This window comes from Ahaetulla prasina, chromosome 2 (genome assembly GCF_028640845.1).
Source record: "Ahaetulla prasina isolate Xishuangbanna chromosome 2, ASM2864084v1, whole genome shotgun sequence".
NCBI classification, from domain to species: Eukaryota; Metazoa; Chordata; class Lepidosauria; order Squamata; family Colubridae; genus Ahaetulla; species Ahaetulla prasina.
The window spans coordinates 190,673,609-190,697,325 of NC_080540.1; the positions used below are offsets into that span (position 1 = coordinate 190,673,609).

The following is a 23,717-nucleotide window of genomic DNA, read 5'->3' on the forward strand; positions in this document are numbered from 1 at the left end:
GCTAGGAGAGACTTTGTACACCTTCATTTGGTGTGTCAGTTGCATTCATTCTTGGACCTAGAGGCTCTGTTCATAGTAACTCAAGCCCTTGTAACCTCTCATTTAGGTACTGCAAATTTGCTCTGCATGGGGCTGCCCCTGAAGAAGATTCAAAAGCTTCAACTGATGCAGAATGCAGCCGCATGGGTAATAAAAGGTGCCAGATTTACAACACACATATAACACCACTTTTGCATGAGCTGCATTGGTTACTGGTGTATTCCTGGATGCAATTTAAGATGCTAGTTGTCACCTTTAAAGCCCTACATGGTTTGGAACTGGGTTACCCAAGGGGTCGCCTGTTTCCAAGAATCTCTATCCAAATTTACACATTTTTTAAGCCTGTCTTCTTTTTACTGCAGGGTGCACTGTATGTGTGTGAAAAATCCAGTCCTTTCTGATCATCTCTCACTTGGCTTAACCATTGATATACCTGTTGTACATGCAGATAGGAAATGGTGAACCAGTTAGGATTTATAGGGGCTTGCCTTTCTCACTGTATACAGAATGTGGAAACTGTGACCAGTGAACAGAAAGGTATATATGAACCAGTAGCTCCACAGAGTGACTAATAGGAAGACAGACATTGCCTTAATAAAATTAAGTGCAAGAATAAGTTGGAAAATATCATACATGGATCAGATGAGACAAGGAAACTCAACTGCAAGTTGCCATGCATGCTGGGACAGGGCAAGGTGAAGCCAGAGGTGGGTTTCAGCAGGTTCTGACCAGTTCTGGAGAACTGGTAGCGGAGATTTTGGGTAGTTCGGAGAACCAGTAGTAAAAATTCTGACTGGCTCCACCCCCATCTATTCTCTGCCTCCTTAGTCCCAGCTGATCAGGGGGAAATGGGGATTTTGCAGTAACCTTCCCCTGGAGTGGAGTGGGAATGGAGATTTTACAGCATCCCTCCCCTGCCACGCCCATCAAACCACGCCCACCAAGCCATGCCACGTCCACCAAGCCACACCCACAGAACCGGTAGTAAATATTTTGGGAACCCACCACTGGGTGAAGCTGATGTGATCTGTTCAAGCCTCTCAATGAGACTGCTGAAGCATTGCTGCCTATGGTTAACAATTTATGTGGAAGAACCCAAAGTCACACCAATCTCACTCACTCACTCATTCTATTGCTTGAGTGCTAGCAAATTTGAGTAGTTGACATAGAACAAGCACGCGACAAAGCATGATAATTTCCAGAAGATTTTGAAGACATCATGAAAGTATTGAGTGCCAGAGCAGTAATGGTGGGCCTTCTGTACCTCTGTGGCTTTCATGATTTACATCTAATGATTTGCTTGTAGCTGTGATGAGCAATTGCAGAAAGCTTTTTTTAACTAAATGCCTAAAGCATATATAGATACCCATCAAGTCTTCCCAAGACACAAAAGACAACTCTGCAATCACATGAAGGAAAAGCTTATGACCCCCAAGATATGGTACCAAGACTAATGGAAAACCAGTTGCAGGGACTCATTGTTAATTGTATCTTGCTTATTCCTGTCCACATCTCCTTCCAAGGATTTGTTAATATTTCTAGAAATAAATTACATAGGAAAAAAAATAATTGCATATCATCAAAAGTGCTACGATGTGGCCCTCAAAGAGAAATGAAGGATCTGTGCCTAGGCATGCATGACAAAAAATGGGACCCCTGGCCAAAATGAACTTTTCATTTTGAGCTTTTCAAAATTCTGAACAAGTCAGGATGACAATACCTGTAAGACTGTATTTTTGTAATATTTTCTATATATTTTTCCTGTTAGCCATGTTGAACATGTTTTTTCAAAAGTAACAATGGGATGCAATTAATAACAATAGCTAAGTAATTTTTTTCTCAAAACACAGAAATCTGGGGCAAAATCTGACATGCACTGAAAATCTTATATTTTATAAATCCCAGTCAGCCCATTTTCCTACTGTGTAGATACTACATAAGCAAGCTGCTATAGAAACTGAGCTGAAAAGAACTCTAATAATTATGACTGAAAAGTTAATTATTTGGGCAAGGTAACAAATTGTGCAACTTAAGAAGTACTTTTTACCTGTGATCCTGTGGAGTACCGTCCAGGAGTTCGTGACCCAGAAGTTTTTCCTGAGCCGATGGAGTTCTCTGTACTTTTCCCACTACAACAATGTGTACGCAGGCATTTCCCATATTCTTTACGTACCTAACAAATTAAATTGTGATATTTATTAGCAGGAAATCCATTCTTCAATTTTGAAAATGATTTTGTATTGGGAAATTGATTCAATTATAATAGTTTCTGGATATCTATTAGGGCTGCTACTGTCATATTTTAAAATATATAGTATTTGCTATGAAGGTGTTCAATTAAAAATCCAGACTTTTCAAGGAGTAATATGAAATAAAATCAGGTATTTTGGAGGTACAAAAGGAAAGTTTATCTATCTAATTCATAAATTTCTATTTTCCTTTGCCAATATCTTTGCTCTATATCTTTGCATTTATGGTTCATTCATTCATATAATCACCTTTCAACATAGATAAGTACAAGATGATTGAATTTTTTAAACTTAAAATATAAACCAGCAAACTTAAGAGCATGAGAAAATATAAAGCAGAGCAAGTCCATCTAAAACCTCTTCAATATGGAGTAGAATAGAACAATATATCCTATCAATGGCTACATAGATCAGAAGAAATATAATCAGCATCAAGGTCACGCATGTTTCTTGCCCACTCTATTCCATTTAATTTCTCAGCAAATTATTATTTGTAATATAGCCACTAAGATGCAGATATTTTTATAATTTACATTTTTAATCAATTTACATGAAAAACCCCTATATTCTATTAATTGTTAAGTCAATATTTATTTGCATTTAGCCAAAGTCTATTGCAGTAGAAATGTATAAATAAAGGGAAAAAAACCAGAGCATAAATTTGGAAATGAAAACAAACCTTACTTAAATATTTTCCTATTATAATTTTAATATTTGTTTTAAATTTTGAATATTATGTTTTGATTGCTCGTTAAATATTCAATATGACTAGAAAAGTTGAATGAATAACCAATTCAACCAATCGATCCTTAATAAATAAATCAACTGCAGTTCCAGACAAACACAGTTTTCTGGCTATTAATGCAAGCCATACAAAATGATTGTCAACCATTTTTAACTCAAATTCCATTCCATGAGGCCATTTCACTGCTGGCTAAACTGTGATGAGAAATTTCTTCTTGATTAAAAATGTTTTAGCTGAATTTTGTGCTAGTTGGAGATTGCTACTCAGAAGGACTTAATGTAAGGACTTCATTTATTGGTTTATTAGTATTCTACCTTTCTTTTCCTACAATAAACAAAATGACTTATGACAAAGGATTTGTGCCCAGTATGAGGATGTGAGAGAATAGTTCAATTAAAAAATTCAGAAAGATCATTACTCATAAATTTCATTATTTTCACTTTCTATATTCTAATAAGATTATGGTTATATCTATTAACTGAGACCTAATAAGAAATCTATAAGTGAAATATAGCAATGAAAAGATATAATTTCTTTAAAAGAACATGAACAATGGAAAAGGAGAAGTTACACTGATTATTAAGAAACATTCTCAGTTTCTTAGAATTAAAGACCAAGAGAAGCTGGGTAGCTAGATACTGATGACATAATCACATGCTTACAAGAGCTCACCAAAAGAATTACTAACGTTCAATCCAGGTAAAATAATGCCCATGAGATCACAGAAGCATCCAGACTCCTACTAAGCTAAATATACTAATCATTTTTAATTCACCATATGCTAGAGAACTGTTTACTTGTCTAAGATTGATCTTAGATTGTCTAAGATTGACCTGTTTCCCATTCAGATCAAGGATCAGTATTATATAATGCTTTCTCTTCAGTGGTAGCTAGACATCTTCCAGAAAGCCTTTATATCCAGTTACTCACTTCTGAAGTATAATGCTTCAGATTCTGGAAATTCTACTTAGCTATTTTGCATTACTTTTCTCAATTGGACTTTAAAGTTATTGAAGGGGGAAATATTTAGCTAACATATTCTGAATTTGGCATCTAGAATGTGCCCTTGGTGTCATTAGATGTATGAATACCTACAGATTTTAACTGATCCCTTTTAAAAAAAAAAGTTAGAATTGTGCCAAGTTTAAGAGCAAATTCCACACACATGTTCTACCTGGAAGTGTCCCGATTGTGTCCCTTTCATTTCAGAAAGGTGAAGATGAAAGATGAAATTCCTAATTTCTGAGCTCAAAATAAAATTTCTTTGAATTTGAAACAATTCTAGAATAGTTTCTAGTATAGAATATCATTATATATATATAATCAATATATATGATTTGGTGAGATTCTTTTCTGAATTTGATAAAATAGTTTTACAATGCCTAGCAGGAGAGAGTGACCCATTACAACTCCCAGATTTTCAATAGTGCCCAAAAATTAAGGTATAAAGGGAGAGCTTCAAGGGGATTATGTATTCTTACTAAGGTAGAATTGCAATGGCAGGGTGAGAAATCATATAATAGGAATAATGGCTTCATATACTGGCCGTGAAATTCAGATATAAAAGTGTTGAGCTTGTACTGGTAAATGTTTATATGCCACCAAATACATTCCTTTATTACATGATATGATTACAGTCAATATAGTGAACTCCCAAATAATTTTTTTGATAATCATCATTGGCATTCAAAAGATAAAGATAATACTGCTGGTCTAAACTTGACATTGCTGATTTTTAAATATGATCTTCTAATTCTGGGAGGCAAGGATAACGATTCTGTATACCCCTCCATCGACCTTACACTCAAACATGTTAGATTTAATTTGTGTATCAAAAAGTAAAGCTGACGTTCTCAGAGGTCATTATCTATCCAAGAGAGTGATCACCAGCCAGTGAGTGGGAAGTTCCTAGTTTCTTTGGACTTAAGTTCATGTACCATGGTTTATAACTAACTGAGAGATGAATCAGAATAAAATAAAATAGTTAATATGGTCCAAAATATGTCTACCAAGGTAATGCTGTATAGTTTCAAATCAGAGAATGCTATCAGTTGGGTCTTAGCGGTCCACAGTCAATCTTCTATGCATTCATAAAGTTGTGCCACATGTTGAGAAAAGACATCTATTATCCAAACCCTCCTCCAAAAGTTTCCTTATAGATAAATCTCCCAGGTTTGACAATGAGTGTCATTTGATGAAAAAGCAATTGAAGATACAGTTATGAGATTTGCTCAGAGGCATTCCTTTGTATATATAAGGCTAGGATGCTGTCTTTAAGAAGAGGATACAAAAAGCTCGTTAAATCAAAGGGGAGAAAAAGCCATGCTGCTTCAAATTGATCAGGACATGAGCTGTCAGCAAGAAGTCATAATTCAGCTATATTTTGGCACTCTGTAGCTGGGATCCTGAAAGAATGGAGATTCATATTCAATATACCAATCACAGCTGAGGATTGGGGAAATTATTATCATCAACTGTTTGCTCTCTGGAACCTGTTGAGAAACAGTTACTAAATAGCAATTTACCACCTATTGAAACTACACCCCTCTGACCACCAGTATTAGAAAAACAAGATTAAATCTATTACAAAAGGCATGAAGAGCAATAAATAAAGCCCTGTTGAGGGCTTTCTACCAGCCAAGTTATTCAAAAAGTACTCAACCACAAGCCCCTCTCTTGGTTGGTTTATTTATACATATAAATAGTATCTGCCATATCACAGTCAGGGGGAAGATGGCAGTTATAGTTCCTAAAAAGGATTCTAGCAATTACAGGCTCATGCATCTAATAGATATCTAATAAATATATGCCAGGTTCCTCTTGAGGAGAGTTGAGAGTTGGCAAGTACTGCACATTCTTGCAGAAGAACAAACTGGCTTTAGGCATGGTCGATCCACTATTGCTTTGTCTTGAAGCATCTAATTACCAAATAGTCAGTAAGGGGACACAGCTGATTGCTGTCTTCATAAACCTTAGTGCAGCATTTGATTAAATAGAAAAATATTATAGAGGAAATTGAAATTAATTGTCCTCAATACAGAACACAGCCTGCTTGCATTGACCAAGGTTCTTTATACAAATACTGTAAAGAGTATATTGTAAACTGCTTCAGGGTGTGGTTTAGGGTTAAACAAGGAGGATTGACTGTCTTACTTACAAAGGAGTAAGACAAGGGTGCATAGTTGCACCATTGCTATACACTCTATATATTAATGACTTACCATCACTGATGAAGGATTCTGTACTACACACAACTAAGGTACTTGACAAATGTTACTATATGTTGACAGTATGATTTTTACTATTCTATTTTGGGTTGCATAGATTGTTAAGACTTGGCTACTACTGCCCTAATAATTCTTTGATTATTAATACATCAAAATAAAGATCATGGTTTTTAAAAACACCATCTCAGCCATAGATGGCTATTAAATGGTGAGTCAATTGAGCAAGCCAACACCTCTCCTTATTTAGATGTAGTCTTATATGAGACTGGATCTTGATTCCCTTATCATTGAGGAAGTTCACCCAGAGAAGGGCAGGTATAAATTCAATATTAAAAATTACAAAGCATTCAATTCAGATTCTATGCATGCAAAATCAACACTACCACTATGCTTTTATATGGAGATGAAGTTTGGGACTTACAATGCATGCCATTACTAGAACAAACACAATCATAGCATCTGAGTAGTGATGCTAGTGTATTCTGAGTAGCTGAGTAGTGTATTTTGGGTGTCAATAAAATAACCTCACCTGCAGAGTTTAGAGTTGAATTAGGAATTTAAACAATTTGTTCTTTGTCTAAAATCAGGCCATACAATTATTGGTGCAAATCAAGGCTATGAAACTGAAGACCTCCAAAATTGTATCTAATAGTATTCTATTAAGATACAATTTCAAAATCTCAATTAGGGACCTTTTGGATTGCACAACTGACAAATTATATCAGGAATATTTGGCCTCTCTGTTTCTTGCCTGATTTTTCTGGGAGACAAGAGAAAAGATTTCTGCACAAAGAATTTTGGATATACTATAGATACTCCGAAAGATACTGCTATCCTCAGTAATCCAGCACATTGAAATGGATTAGCTACTTTAAACACACCTTCCTAATTACTAAGTATTAAATACAGAAATGCTCAAGAACTTTAGGGATGTATTTATTTGAGTGAGATTTGGGCAGCTGGACACAATGGTTAAAAAATGGAAGGTTTACCCAAGTTTCTTATGATGAATGTACTTTCTTTTTTGAAGCTCCAGAGATAGAGGACACAGCACATATATTATTTGAATGTCAACTGTATAAGAAAGAGACAGTCATATCTTGGATTCCAAATTAGATAGCATTTGCATTAAAACAACTTATTTCATGTGAGGTCAGAACTCCAAAATTATATATAGTATGGCCCTTTATGTGAACAAAATAGCATAACTGAGAACTGCATGTGTGGATTTGACTGGTTAATTATAGGGATGACACAGAAATACCATTTTAATTTTCATTTAGTTACCGGTATGTCTTTTACTCTACTTCATAACAAGTGGTCTTATCATTCTATAAAATATTTTTTATTTTGATTTGGCATAATAGCTAAACAATAAATTATAAGACAGAAAAATGTGAAATCACAGCTGGTTTAGCAGGTTTTAGCCTTCATTCCATCCAGTTCTTCCATAGGACGTTGGATGTCATATTAAATTGGTGTAGTATATGTTGTGGATCCAAGCAATGTGGCCTTTTGGAACTGACAAATGGAAATTTTGTTAACATGCATATTTTATAAGAGCCTACCAATATTTTTGGGGTATCATCATCATCATCATCATCATCATCATCTCTTTTATTCGTTAAACATGAAACTCAGTCAACTGAACATTTAAAAATGTATCACAAATATCATTGACTGGCGCTGATGGTTGATACGGGTTGCTGCCAGCATCCTAGGTATCGACCCAGCATCTTCTTAAGATGTATGATATTCCAAGTAGTGCAGTTTTTTGCAGTTCCGCTGGTTTTATTGCAGGAAGCTACAATTTCTTGATGTATCTTATAACATTCTTGTACCAAGTACATTATTTATTATTATTATTATTATTATTATTATTATTATTATTATTATTGTTGTTGTTGTTGTTGATTTCACTGTTTTACAACTTGTAGTCCCATCAAACTACATTTGCTATTTTAACCATTCTTCAAGTTGGACAATTTTTTTAATTACATTTTTTTGTTTTAGCTGCCAAGTGATTTGAGTTTGACCATTTCACTGCTGATTCCTTATTCAAAACAATCAAAAAAGGTACCTGTTGCAGCTGTTATTTAGTATGAGCAGCAGTAGTAAGAGTAGTAATACTGTATAATTATAGTAGTAATCCTTGGGACTAATCAAGAAACTACTGAGAAACTACTGAGCCTTTTCAGGGTGCCAGAATACATCAGACATCATATTGTTAAGGCTAAACTTATCACATTTATCCACCCTTTTCTAACCATGGCATGAAACAGTTCTTATGTGCCTCCTTGCCTTTTGTTTATGTGCTCCCCAAGCCATATATTGGATTTCAAAGACATCCTTCCATTACTATCCTTATCGGCATGCTATTTTTCCATGACGAACTGTGCTTAAGTGACTCACAATAGTCTCATAACATTTCCATTTCCAAATAGAAATAGGTCATGAAAAGATGAACAATTTTAATAGTGACACAAATCTTAATAGATTAATCAAGATGACTAGTAGAATCAAGCTGATCCCTGCCCTATTTCTCAAGTGGAAATGAACCGGATGAAAAGTAGCAGGCAGCTACTAGCCAGCTTGCTGACTCACTTTTCGAGGTAGATGGTCATTCTTAAGATCAAAACATGCCATTCAGGAGCCAGTTTCTATGTAGTCTTATTGATAAAAAAATGAGTTCTATGTTAGGCCGTTGCAAAATAATACGTAGGTGGGTGCTAACAGAGTAACTTTGGATATCAGAGAAAGGGAGAACAAACATAACAAGTTTCTGGCTTGCTGGAAAGCCACTTTTCAATCATCCTATGTTTACATACAAAATCTGTTAAAAAGGTTGAATATTGTGCACCATTTTCTCTTCACAGTGGATCTGTATTATCTCTGGTTTTCCTTTTATTTCTAACATACCATTTTAATTTATTTATTTTGGTATCTCTCCTAAGTCTCAATTCATTCTGAGCTTTAGTTTATCTGATAGAGGTCCTTTCTAGATTTTTTAAAAAATTATTATTATTTGAATTTATATCCCGCCCTTCTCCGAAGACTCAGGGCGGCTCACAATGTGTTAAGCAATAGTCTTCATCCATTTGTATATTATATACAAAGTCAACTTAATTGCCCCCAACAATCTGGGTCCTCATTTTACCTACCTTATAAAGGATGGAAGGTTGAGTCAACCTTGGGCCTGGTGGGACTTGAACTTGCAGTAATTGCAAGCAGCTGTGTTAATAGCAGACAGACTTAGTCCGTTGAGCCACCAGAGGCCCAAATTGCCTTGTAATCATTCCTCTTTCCATTGGCTAAGCATGTCCTTTTTGCTTTTCAACATTTTAGAAAATTCTGCATGTATCCAAACTGGATTCTTTAGCTTTTGTCCCATTTTTTCCTTCTTATGGGAATTGTTTCTGATGGCTTCTTCAATATCTCATTTTATAGAATTTCCCATCTCCTATCCCTCCTGGATGTTTTTCTTTTTTAGGATTTCAAGGCACTGGTTCTCACCTACATTTCCCCTGAGCAACTCAAAGTCTGGTTTTCTGGAGTTCAGTATACAGGTCTGAGTTTTTTCAGTTCCTCCTCCTCCTGGATATTACAGATCCAAGGGTAACACAATCACTTTTTTAAAGGTGCCAGTCAGCGTCACTATTTAACAGAACAGATAGTTAACAAAATAACAGAGTTGGAAGGGACCAGATTAACAAGCAGGAGACCCTAAACTATTTCAGATAAATGGCTGTCCAATCTCTTCTTAAACACCTCTGGTGATGGATCATCCACATCTTCTGAAAGCAAGCATTCCACTGATTAATTGTTCTCACTGTTGGGAAATTTCTCCTTGGTTCTAGCTTGGTTCTTTTCTTGATTATTTTTCATCCACTGCTTCTTGTCCTGCTTTGTGGTGCTATAGGCTGAACACTTTTCTTCTTTCTGGCAGCCCTTCAAATATAGGAACACTGATATCATGTCACCCAGGGTCCTTCTTTTCAATAGACTAGACATACCCAATTTCTTCATATGTTTTAGCTTCCAGCCCCCTAATCATCTTTGTTGCTCTTCTTTGCATTCTTTCCAGAGTCTCAACATTCTTTTTCACATTATGGCGACCAAAACTGGATGCACTTTGGTCTTATCAAGATATTATAAAGTGGTACTAACACCACATGAGATATTGATTCTATCCCTCTGTTAATGCAGTCTAGGATTGTATTGGCTCATATTTAAGTGATTGTCCACTAGGACTCCACAATTCCTCTCATAGGTACTGCCATGTACCACCTATTCTATAGGTACAGGTACCACCTATTCTATACTTGTACATTTTGGATTCCCCCCACCTCAAGAATAAAAGGGGCCGGAATAGCTCAGGCTGTTAAGAAGCCTGTTATTAGAACACAGTAGCCTGCAATTACTGCAGGTTCAAGCCCGGCCCAAGGTTGACTCAGCCTTCCATCCTTTATAAGGTAGGTAAAATGAGGAGCCAGATTGTTGGGGGGGCAATAAGTTGACTTTGTAAAAAAATATACAAATAGAATGAGACCTGAGTCTTCGGAGAAGGGCGGGATATAAATGTAAACAAAAAAAACAACCTTACTTTTCTCACCACTGAAATTCATTTTATTAGATAAAGCCTAGTGTTCAAGTCTGATGAGATCATTGATACCATCGACCATGGTATCCTGCTGCGCCGGTTGGAGAGTTTGGGAGTGGGAGGCACCGTTTATCGGTGGTTCTCCTCCTATCTCTCTGACCGGTCGCAGACGGTGTTGACAGGGGGGCAGAGATCGACCGCGAGGCGCCTTACTTGTGGGGTGCCTCAGGGGTCGATTCTCTCGCCTCTCCTGTTCAACATCTACATGAAGCCGTTGTGCGAGGTCATCAGTGGCTTCGGGGTGAGTTATCAGCTGTACGCTGATGACACTCAGCTGTACTTTTCCACCCTGGGCCACCCCAACGAAGCTGTTGAACTGCTGTCTCGTTGCCTGGAGGCCGTACGGGTCTGGATGGGGAGAAACAGACTCAGACTCAATCCATCCAAGACGGAGTGGCTGTGGATGCCGGCACCCCGGTACAGTCAGCTGCAACCGCAGCTGTCTGTTGGGGGCGAGTCACTGGCCCCAACAGAGAGGGTACGCAACTTGGGCGTTCTCCTGGATGGACGGCTGTCGTTTGAAGATCATTTGACGGCCGTCTCCAGGAGAGCCTTTTACCAGGTTCGCCTGGTCCGCCAGTTGCGTCCCTTTCTGGACCGGGATGCTTTATGCACGGTCACTCATGCTCTCGTCACTTCCCGTCTGGATTATTGCAATGCTCTCTACATGGGGCTACCCCTGAAGTGCACTTGGAGACTCCAGTTAATCCAGAATGCAGCTGCGCGGGTGATCGAGGGAGCTCCTCCTTGCTCCCGGGTAACACCGCTCCTGCGCAGTCTGCACTGGCGACCTGTGGTCTTTCGGGTGCGCTTCAAGGTTTTGGTTACCACCTTCAAAGCGCTCCATGGCTTAGGGCCCGGGTACTTACGGGACCGCCTGCTGTTACCTTATGCCTCCCACCAACCCGTACGCTCTCAGAGAGAGGGTCTCCTCAGGGTGCCGTCCGCCAAGCAATGCCGGCTGGCGGCCCCCAGGGGAAGGGCCTTCTCTGTTGCAGCACATACTCTCTGGAACGACCTTCCCCCCGGTTTGCGCCAAATATCTGACCTTCGCACCTTTCGCCGGGAATTAAAAACTCACTTATTTATTCAAGCGGGACTGAACTGATTTTTTAAACTTTTTAATTTTTAATTTTTAATCCTTTGTAATTTTATATGGGGTATTTTAGGTTAGGTCAATCTGACGGTTTTAATTCAGCCACTATTGAATAGGTATTTTAAATTGATATTTTAACTTTGTATACTTATTGTTTTTATCTTCGGCTGTACACCGCCCTGAGTCCTTCGGGAGAAGGGCGGTATAAAAATTTAAATAAATAAAATAAATAAATAAATAAAATAAATAATTCTGAATCCTGAGCCTGTCTTCTGAAGTGTTGGCTATTAGGGCCAGCTTGGTGTCATCTGCAGATTTGATGAGCTCCTCTTCTAAATAGTTTATAGATATTGAAGAGTACTGGATCTAACACAGAATCTTGGGGTTCCCCACTGCTTACTTCCCTCCATGTAGCTGTAGTTCCATTAAGGACTATACGTTTAGTGTGGTTTGTCTGTCAGTTACAAATCCATCTGGTGGTGATGTTACCTAGTCCACATTTTTCTAACTTAATAAGAAGTAGTTAGTGGTCTACTTTGTCAAATGCCTTACCAAAATTCAAGTATACTATGATCACATTATTTCATTGGTCCACTAATTCAGTCACAGAATGAAATAAGATTTGTTTGGCACAATCTGTTTTGGTTAAACCCATGTTGGCTTCTAGTTATAACTTCGTTTGCTTCTAGGTGTTTGCAGTTCTATTTCTTGATTATCTTTTTCAGGATCTTCCCAGATACTGATGTCAAGCTAATTGGTCTGCAGTTTCCTGGATCCATTTTTCCCCTTTTTTGAAAATGAGAACCACATTGCTCTTTTCCAGTCCTCTGATAGTTCCCTTGTGCTCCAGGATCTTTGAACGATATAGTTCAGTGATCCTGAGATTATGTCTGCCAGCTCCTGCAGAACTCTAGGTAATCCATCTGGTCCTGGTGATTTGAACTCATCTAGGCAGACATGTGTTCTCTTACCATTTTCTTACCTATTTTAATTGTATTTTATGGTTCTGTTTTTGGTAGGTTGGGCTATTTTTCCTTTTTGCATATAAGACAGATACAAAGAATGAAATAAGCAACTCCACTTTCTCCCTACTGCCTGCATTTCCTTGACATCTTCTCCCATTAATGGACCAATTGTTTCCTTGATCTTTTTCTTGTTTGTTACATGTTGAAAGAAACTTTAAAATTATTTTTGACATTTGTCGCAAGTCTTAGTTCATTCTGAGCCTAAGCTTTCCTGACTTCATCCTAGCAGATTCAGGCTATATGCTGGTATTCTGCCTTAGTTTTGCTCCCTCTTTCCATTTTTTTATACTTAATCCTTTTGTCTTTTAGTTTAACATAAAGTTCTTTATAGAACCATGCTGATTTTATCTTGGATTTCTAACTTTTCTTTTTCAGCAGTATTGTCGTGCACTGGGCTTTTATAACCACATTTTTTAGAGTTTCCAAAAATTTTTGAGTTATTTTCATCTTTAAGATTTTAATCCATGGAATCCTTCCCAAGCTCAAAGTTTGTTGAAATCAGTTCTTTTAAAGTCTAAAATACTAGTCTGATTTTGTTCTATTATGTGTGTCTGCATTATATTGAATTAAAATGTGACATGGTCACTCTTCACCAAAGTTCCTGCAAATTCAATCCCCTCTATCATTTCATCTCTTTTGGTAAGAATTAAATCCAATATAGCTGACCCTTTAGTTTCCTCTATTTTTTGGATGACAAAGTTGTCAGCTAGGCTCATAAGGAACCTGTTTGATCCCTCATTTCATGCAGAGTCTGTTTCCCAGTTGATGTCACGATAGTTAAAGTTCCCCATTACTATTATGGTATGTTTCCTACATACATTAGTTACCTGGTTAGCAAAAAGTTCATCTATTTCTTCTGCTTGGTTGGGTGGCCTGTAATATATACCTATGGCAATGTCATTCTTTTTTCCTTTTATATGAATCCATATGCATTCAAGGGGTACAGGTGTAATGATTTTTTTTACATATAATGCAACTTCACCTTCTCTTTTGTTGGGTCTGTGTCCATTCTATCTATTTTGTCCATGTTGCTTGGATCCTTCCCTATGAATTCCCCTCGCCAAACTCCCACAGAAATATTCACTATTTGCTTCCTGTGGTGTATTGAGCACAGAGAAATTCTAGATGAAGACTAGATTGGACTGAAAGAAGAAGATAGGTAAAAAGAAAAAGAAAGGGTACACACTCCAAATGAGTCTCCCCCTGGAACTCCCTTGCTAATCTCCCTGCAAAAACCCTGCTTCCACTCACACCTATCTCCTCATGTCCATTTTAAATATTTGCTTTTTCTTTTCTTCACTACCTGATTTGACCATCTCAATGTGCCTTATTCTGTGGACATATTGCTATTCCAGGAAGCATTGGAGAAATATTTCTAATCCTCTAAAGGTTCCATGCTGTTATATGGTACGTGGCCAAGAATTTTAAGGCCCTGGATGGCACTTCATCACTTGCTTCTTGCTTACAGTGAATTACATTTGCCATTTTAAAGTCCCTTTTCTAGGCTGGAAAGATTAATTTTGGAGATGTATGCCATATTGCTCATCTGTAATTCCAGGTGGTTTATGAATATATTAAAAAGCAATCTCACTGCAAATCCTTAGGAGACCTCACTTTGGATACTTCCACCTTATGAAAATTATCCATTAATTCCTTCTTTTTGTTCCCTGTTCTTTAATCAGTTAGCAATCCATTAAAGGACTTCAATGAATCAAAGAGTTAGAAAGAACCCACAAGTCACTGAGTTCGGTTACTCAGAAATTAAACCTCTCCTTTTATCCCAATGGTGTTAAATTTACTCTAGAGTCTTAGTGAAAGACTCCGTCAAAGTCTTTTTGAAGCCTAAACCTTGAATCACTGGAACAACTTGGAAACAACTAATTCAAATTCCAATGGATAAAGTTAACCCATTTATATGTCTGTTGACATTCAAAGCAGTTTTAAATGCTATGAAGTAAGATTAACATTAGAAAAACTCTTTGTTGTTTAACAAGATGTGACAAGATATGCTTACTTATTTTATTAATAATAATTTATCCACGATATGTTAAAACTCTCTGGCCTATCATTTTCTGTATCTACCTGTACAAAAGATGGATCTACAATTTTAAAGAAAATTGAGACTACTTAGTCTCAAAAGACATAGTTCAAAATGTATTTTTCACCCCAAGTTCTATATTTTAATGTATACTAATATTACGTTCAATGAAATGCAAGTTCTTTTGGCTGATCTTTGATCCTAATAAACTGAAACTGAAAATTTATGTTGATAGCTAACAAAATCCCCACTCTACATTTATCTGGATGGAGCAGATAAAAACAGCTTGTATCTGCCAAAAGCAAATTCTTCAAGAATATTTGATCATTTGTCCCACTTTTATTATTTTTACAAATAACTCAAGGAAGGAAACACATCCAACACAACTTCCTCGTCCTATTTTCCCGACAACAACCCCGTGAGATGGGTTGGGCTGACTGAGAGGGACTGGCCCAAGGTCATCCAGCTGGCTTTCATGGCTAAAGCAGCACTGGAGCTCATGGTATCCTGGTTTCTAGCCTAGTACCTTCACGACTATACTAAATTGGTTCTCTCTTATCACAAAAGCTTCTATCACAAAAGCCAGGTCAACACCCTACCTCCTGAAAAGTTGCAGATTTCAGTGCTACACCGTTGCCAAGGTAAAATCAGTTGGAATAGTACTATTTGGAGAGAAATTCAGAAGGATTACTTTTAAATGTGTTTCTAAATAATGCACATTTAATGAAATGCTCCATGATCATTAATAACTACTCTCTTTTTTTCCATAGGTTATATTAGTTGTCAGGCAAACCAATTAAAAACCAAAGTGTAATCACCACCACCACCACCATCATCAAAATCAACATCGCATCATCCTTACCTTTTTTTGGAGAACACAATGGAAAATGAATATAAACATTCCCTGCAGAGAATTGAAAATGGTGAAGAGGTACGCCATGATCACCGTGCTTTCATTAATATACATAAGTCCAAAGGCCCAGGTGAGTCCCAATAGGCAGAGCAGAGCTATTGCACCTATAACCCATGACCTGTCAAGGAAAGAAGGAAGAAAGGAAGAAAGAAAGAAAGAAAGAAAAAAGAAAGGACAGAAAAGAAGTGTATTTGACTGATAAAGAAAACAATTCAATGAACACAACAGTATTTTAGATTATTCTTTGATGAAAAGAAAGGCAGAATGTGAATATTTGTGAGAAATGAATTTTTTGAATTCAATGCAGTTTTATTATCAAATTCATAATCTGAAGAAAATATATAGATGGAAAATGTCATGAGCATGAAAATGCCTCTCTAGAAAAACAGGCTTGTAGCAAATGTTTTTGAGTAGAGCAGTGCAGATGTAATAAAATATAGAGATATATGACACTGTAGAAGAAAATAAAAAAATATTTTAAATTTGCCTCCTTCCCTTACATGCCTAATTTTTAAAGCTTCATCATATCGATCCTACAGAAACCACTCTGGAGAAAAAACCCAAGGACAGTTAACAGAACAACAGTCCTATTATTTTTAAAAAGTGCAATGGTGGAACACTAGCAGATGGTGTTATACATTTTGTATATTTTCTGCAGTTAGCTGGCTCCAAAATTCTTTGCATAATGTATTTTCAAGTGAGTTCTATATTAAATAATCTGAAACCTAAAATTTAAATACAACCTAGACAGTGTTCAAAATAAATTTTGCCCAATGTTTTGTTGGAAACATTGCTTGTTTTTCCAAAGAAGAAATTCCAAAATAGTATATTATTAACTAGTAATAAATACTGATTTTATAGATCCACTTCAGTCTGAGTTCTGTTCTGGCCTAATTATAAGAGAATCTCCCCTGCCTAAAGTGATGGATTACTTTCCCACGAGAGGAACATAATCAGTATGGACATGGTATGGACAAACCAACAATTGCTGTCCATGATGCCAAAATGACAAAACACGTGCCATGATGTTATAGTGTAACATCTGTCCTTTTTTTCTTGTGTCTACATGAAAGTTACATATCAATGTAACAGCACACACCACTATGTAATGGGCAAAATTTGCATTGTGATATTGTAATGCATGATTCATCATTCATCACTTCCCTTTTCCATTCTGAAAATGCTTTCAATCTGTTCTCCTGTGGTATTTTTCTGCTATATTTAATTACCACTGATTTCAGTATCAACCTGTATTGGCTCTATGGATTAGGAACTTCTGCTAGCCCTGCATCTATTCTGGAGCAAAGCATTGGGATACAGTACTGTAGTTTGGCCTCCCAACAGTCTTTCTGTGGAATGACTCAATTTACTTACAGTGCCATCTATAATATCTATGAAGTGGCTTGATACAGTAATGAGGACATTTGGGGTGAGGTGTCACCCCAGCTCTATTACTTGGTGACCTCAGAATCAGGACAGGCCATGCAAGTCTGAAATTGTTGCTTGAATGCAATAGCGGAAAACAGATAAGGGCCACATCAATAGAACACAAGCATTGTGGATCAGTGGCTTCTGGGTAGGAATAGGAATTAAAGATATTCTCTATTCTGGACGGAACTGTAGACCCCTGAAGGAACAGGTTCATATTCCTAAGGGCTTCCCAGATCTGTCATTGCTGCTCAAACAGATGATCTTTGTGGAGCCCATTCTTGAATAAAAATAGCTTGGTTACACAGATTCAGGCATCCATAACTTCAAAACTCACTAATATAATCCTTCAGAATTTCTAGGACTTTCCTTCAGAATATTCTGGAACCTACAGTTCCTCAACTAGGCTCCTGTATAGGTAACATTATCATTCATATATCTCTGTGCTGGTTGCCAGCCTAGAGAGCCTGTGCTGATTGTCACCCAGAGAGCTGGTATTACTAAACTGAAACAGTTGTCTTCAATTAAATTTGTCTCCAGGTCTGCTCTACAACCTGCAGCTTGATAGCAGTGGTGAAATCCAAATTTTTTTACTACCGGTTCTGTGGGTGTGGCTTGGTGGGCATGGCAGAGGAAGGATACTGCAAAATCCTCATTCCCTCCTCACTCCTGGGGGAAAGATATTGCAAAATCTCCATTCCCACCCCACTCCAGGGAAAGGATATTGCAAAATCTCCATTCCCTCCCCACTCTAGGGCCAGCCAGAAGTGGTATTTGCCAGTTGTCTGAAATATTCAAAATTTCTGCAACCAGTTCACTGAACTGCTCAAAATTTCTGCTACCGGTTCTCCAGAACCTGTCAGAATCTGCTGGATTTCACCCCTGGCTTGATAGTTGGTGGAGGTTTTCTTACAAGGCATCTGTTCTCTAAAATGTCTTTCCCTCTTATGATGCTGGGCCCTGTGTTTAGGCATCTTTGAAACAGTTGGCATTGTATGATTGACTTCCATAGCCATTAACTCCACTAATATCTGGAGAGGGGCTGGATTGTTTTTATTCTATTTCTATTCTGTTTATGTTCTATTTAACTTCATACTTGTCTACTTATTGAAAACAGTTTAGGTTTTCAGAATATGAAGCTTATTAATAACACACACACAAAAAATAAGTAAACAAGCATTCAGTGTTTATCACTACAAAATTCAAAAGAAGAATTTCTAGGGCCCTACTTAAAAGGCCTCTAAATACTCTTGGGAATAATTTAGAAAGATTAAGCCCCTACATCACAAGTGTCAAATTTGCGCCGTCATGTTGCCGTCACGTGACATATCATGATGGTTTCCCCCTTTGCGGAGCAAAGTAACTGGAGTGATGCATCCGGCCCATGGGCTGCGAGTTTGAAACCCCTGCCCTACACCAATTCCATCCTTTAGAAAAACTGTCTCTAAAGGAACGGGAAAAAAAAACCTATCAGGAAAATAGTGGTGACAGAAATGTAGTAGTGGAAAGTGAACTGCCATTTTCCTTGGTGGTGGAATTTGGTTACAAAATATTATATGATTTGGAATATTGTAGTTATTTTGACCCAGATTAATCTGATAATTTGTAAGAGGTTTTTTTTTAACTATAGGAGATTGCGGTATATAAATTGTGGATTAGCCTGATTTAGGACAGTTCTATTCTGTACAGAGGAGAATACTTTGTCTATAGTACGTCATTTCAGTGAGCAAAGCATTCCTGTATTAGCAAGTAGGTGCATGGAGTCTAAAAGTGGGTAAACTACCAGGAATATTGTGTTTAGCCTCTTTTTGGCTGTGTTCCCAGGTGAATTTATGCAACAATTTTGGTATTTTCCTAAGAAGTCTCAGAATTGCACAGAGCTGATTATACAGTAACAGTTACTAGATCAACTTAGAAACCTGAAATATGTTTGATTAACACCAAAGTTATTCAATATTTTCATTGAATTAGAAATGAAAGAAATAGAAGCAATAGGACTGCAGTTGCTGCAAAAGCAATTTAAAACGTATATTGTTTATAGATAACAAAGTAGTAGTCAGATGAAAAAATCAGCATTACTGGAACTGTTATAGACCCACGTGGTCTGAAATTATGTGGAACAATAATAAAACTATGCAAAAATTCAGATACCCATTAGATACCATCTATGCTTCTGTGCTGCCAATTAGCAATTGTTCAGATTTTTTGCAGCCCAAATATGACAGACATATGTTTCTGGAATGCATTAAATGAATGAAGCACTGTGGCAAAATAAAATGCAAGATAATTTTATTTTCTGTTTGGAAGTTCAGGACAACTATAAGGAGATTATCAAGAAATATTTGATTATTCAAGGAATAGTAATCCAGAAATATCATGAAAAGTAAAGAAAAAAAAATCTGTATTATTTTTAACAGTATCCTGGTGTCTCACTAATTTTCATGGGCCATGAGAAGTTTTTCCAGAGCTACAAACTGTATGCCTAAGAATATTACTATGATGATGGAGTACATCTCTAAATTTTCTTATAGAAAGTCTAATAAATGTTATGCATATATCCTTCTCTCTCTCTGTGTGTGTCTATGTCTATATCTGTCTGTTGAGATTATAACTTCTACCCAGCAGATACTATCTTATAAGGAGAGAAGGAACCCACAAACGCAGGAATGAAATTTGCAAAAGGACTATAAGGCCATTTACATACCTTAAATAAGCTAAGTTAATATATTTAATGAAAAGTCTCCAGTCATTTTATTAAAAATTAATGAGTGTCAGAAAGTTTGAATCATGCAGCAGTTTTGGAAATTCCTGCTTCTAAGTCCTGCAGATTTGAGGACTAATTCTGGAATTTTCTCCCCCAGAAACTTTGATATTTAGGAGGCTTGTTGAAAAGCCAACTGGAAACAGAATTGCTATAGGAAATGAAATGAAAGATAGGTGCTCTTCATGTGACCATAGGATCACAGACATTGCAATAAAAAAAAAATCTGTGTTGCTATTGCAAATAATAACGATTTCAGTTTTGTCTTCAGAAAATAGGATCAATATTTTTACCCAAGAAAAACTTGATCTGTGGGCATGCTTGCTTTCATCAAAGAACAAAGAAGCCTGCAGAAAATGTTGAGGCCTGTATAAATTGGCCTCTTCATGGACTGTTGCTTTCTAGTGGTAAAATAGCTTGTATAAATGAGACTGTGAGCTATGCTGCTGAAGCTGTATACTCCCAGAAGGCTTACTCATAATTGCCAAGGGATCAGAGTAAATATGATCCACTGGAGGACAGAAGTAATCCACTTTAGTAATCTGTCAAGAAAACAAATGCATTTAACACCTAAGTTAATATCAACATGATATTGGAAGATGATTCCCCAGAGACAGGAAGTTTCCAGACAGCTATAGGAAAAAAGGACAACTAGAAAAGTGGTATTGTTCCTTTTGGATTAAACCTGAAAAGATACCTTGCTGTTGATATGACCAAACATAAAAATTTGATGCTGCAAATTATTTATACCATCATTATAGTCATGAACCTAGACAAACCTTATGCCATTAAATGCCAAAACTGAAGTTTGATATTCTTGAACTCACTGAAAAGAAATGCAGTGTAATAGGTCACTTAACATGCAAAGACCATCAAACTTTCTGCCTCAGACAAGAAAATCATAGAAGAAATAAAGTAACCATCAAAGGGTGTCAAGTCAGTGTTTGGATACAACTCTACAAAGTAATAGAATGATCTTGATTCCGGTCCAAGACAAGCCAATCAATATTAGTGATCCAAGTCTATGTTCCACCCACAGATACAGAGGAAGTGGAAGATTCCAACGGAATATAAAAATTGTAGGAAAATGGAATGCTAAAGTTGGTAATCAAATGATAATGAGAAGTAAAATATTTGGCCATGGTGTATAAAATGAAAGAAATATGGAATTGTGCCTAGAAAATTCAGTGTTTATTACAAATGTCTTCTTCCAACAACCTAAAAGATTATACTAAACATGGGCATCATCATATGGACAACACCATAATTATTTAATCAGTGCATATCAAAATGGAGAAACTACTAACTTATCAAATTGACTGTGGTTAAGATCATGGACTTTTTGCAGGACTGACATTAAAAGAAAACAAAATTATCAGTCAAACCTAATATGACCTCAGGTATATTTTAAATGTAGTGTTTATGAATATATTTATTTAACTTATATGAATAGGGTGCCTAAAGAATTCTGCTCTGGAATTTATGAGATTATTAAGGATAAGGCAAACAAAAACATTCTAAAATAGAAAAGCAAAAGAAAATGAAATAGCTATCAGCTGTTCTGCTGAATATAGCTGAAGAACTGGAGAAAGCAACAGGCAACAAACGAGAAAAATTTACCCAACTAAATATAGAGTTTCTGAGAACAGCAAGATAAGGCAGTACATTATATCTAAATCAATAGTGCAAGGAAAATAAAGATAACAATTGAATGGGATTTATTTGTGAAAATACAGCAACAGAGGGAAACTTTTATGCAAAAATAGGTACAATAAAAAACAAAGGCAAAGATTTACTGAAAAAAAAAGATTTAAAGAGGAGATGCTATAAAAATAAAAAAGAACTATAAAGAACAAATATCCAAGTAACGAATACATATGAAAGTTAAAGTTTTATCCCTGATCTTCTAGAAAAAGACTGGAAAATCTGGAAAGTGTAGTTAAGTGTGAGAAGACATCACTAATAATGAGATGGCAAGAACTGGTGAAATGCCAGCAGAACTTTGAACAATCTTACAATAGTATGAGGTATGGAAAAGACAAAGAGACTTGGAAAGATTGCTTTATATTCAGAAAAAGAGATTATATAGTTAATATCTAATAGAAAATGGAAAAGGCAAGGATGCATTTTTTTCCATCGTCTGGAATCATTCCAGCTATACACAAGTCTCAGGTCATTGGTTCCCCTGATATAATTCAAAAGATTTGGCCTAATTAGTAACAAGATGCTAAGGGCTTCTACAGATTCTAAGACATTACCTTTGTATTGCATATTATCCATGGAAAACAGCTATAGTAGCAGATTTTTTTGTGATAATCGGTAGTGTTATCTGATTCAAGCTTAATATGACTTAGAATAAACGAAGCAGAAGTGCCTGCCTCAAAGACTATTTCTGATCATTTTTTCCTCCAACATATTACTTCTGCTGATTCAGAGCCACAGGCAATAGTAGACTTCATACAAGACATTCACACAACATGCCCACTAGATTTAACCTGTTCTTTGCAGAGAGAGATGTACAACATTACAGATATTAATTCTCTATGTTGGCAGAATTGTTATGGTGTTGTGCTGCAATCTGGCACAAAGTACTGAAGAAAAGATTAATTAAGCATCATCAAATGCACAAAATATATAGAACTATCTGCATGGCAGCCAAGTCAAATTCTTTAAATTTTTGTAGCTGGCTGGCTGGCTGCAATTCTTGCCAGAAGAATAAACTTTTCTAGTGAACAAAAACTCACTAATTGTTGCTCCAGTGCCAGGAATCTGGAAGAGAATTGAAGTAAATATTAACTCCAATTCAATATTTATGAATTTAGGGGCCAGAAGCATTTAGTTGATATAGACTGTAATTCCATCATTCTCAGACTGCAACTTCTGCCAATCTTATAGATTTTACTCTCATCAATTGTTTTAGAAAAAATAATTATTAAATAAAAATGCCCTGATAAATTAATAATGCTTCAGTGTTCATGGGGAAAAAGTTTGCACCATTGCTTAGAAGTTTAAATTTATTCATATGACAATCAGTATCAACTATTCACAAGGCAATAGGGAGATAGAAAGAAATGGTTCCAACCTCTTTTATTATGTTAAAAATCTTCTTTCACTTATGCCCTGGGTCTGCAAATTAATTATAAATCCTGGTTTCATATCCGAGAATAAACTGTACTCTAATTCTCCTGATTTTATAAAAAAATGTTTCTCTGATGCAAACACAGTCTGCATATTCTACTTTGATAATCATCATCGTTTGCAAGCTTTGTCAGAATCACAACCAAGATAACAACTGTGAATGAGACTGTTAGAAAAGACAATTAGGAACAGAAATCACAGAGAAATAGAATCAGATATCTTGATCTTATTAAAGCAAAAATAAGCACAATTTGCATGGGATAGAGCTTGGGGGGTTGGGCCCAGAAGTGCTGCCTAGGACGTGGTCAAATAAGAGATAGCATAGTCCAAACCTGGATAGTGGACAGACTAGAGTTCAGAAGAGATCTTTTCTAATATCTTGGTGGTAGAAGAGATGG

At 36.5% G+C, this 23,717-nt stretch overlaps 1 protein-coding gene across 11 annotated transcripts in view; it reads right to left on the bottom strand.

Annotated features, from left to right (window-relative positions):
• Window positions 1-23,717, bottom strand: part of ADGRL3 (adhesion G protein-coupled receptor L3) — a 673,676-nt gene that overhangs the window by 86,785 nt on the left and 563,174 nt on the right. For 9 of the 11 annotated variants that reach the window (XM_058169767.1, XM_058169775.1, XM_058169766.1 and 6 more), the window contains 2 exons: window positions 15,942-16,110; window positions 2,087-2,212 (listed from right to left, as the gene is read on the bottom strand). In XM_058169767.1, coding sequence (XP_058025750.1) covers window positions 2,087-2,212; window positions 15,942-16,110 — 295 coding nt within the window. The remainder of the gene's footprint in view (window positions 1-2,086; window positions 2,213-15,941; window positions 16,111-23,717) is intronic. The other 2 variants (XM_058169772.1, XM_058169774.1) reach the window with 1 other exon arrangement.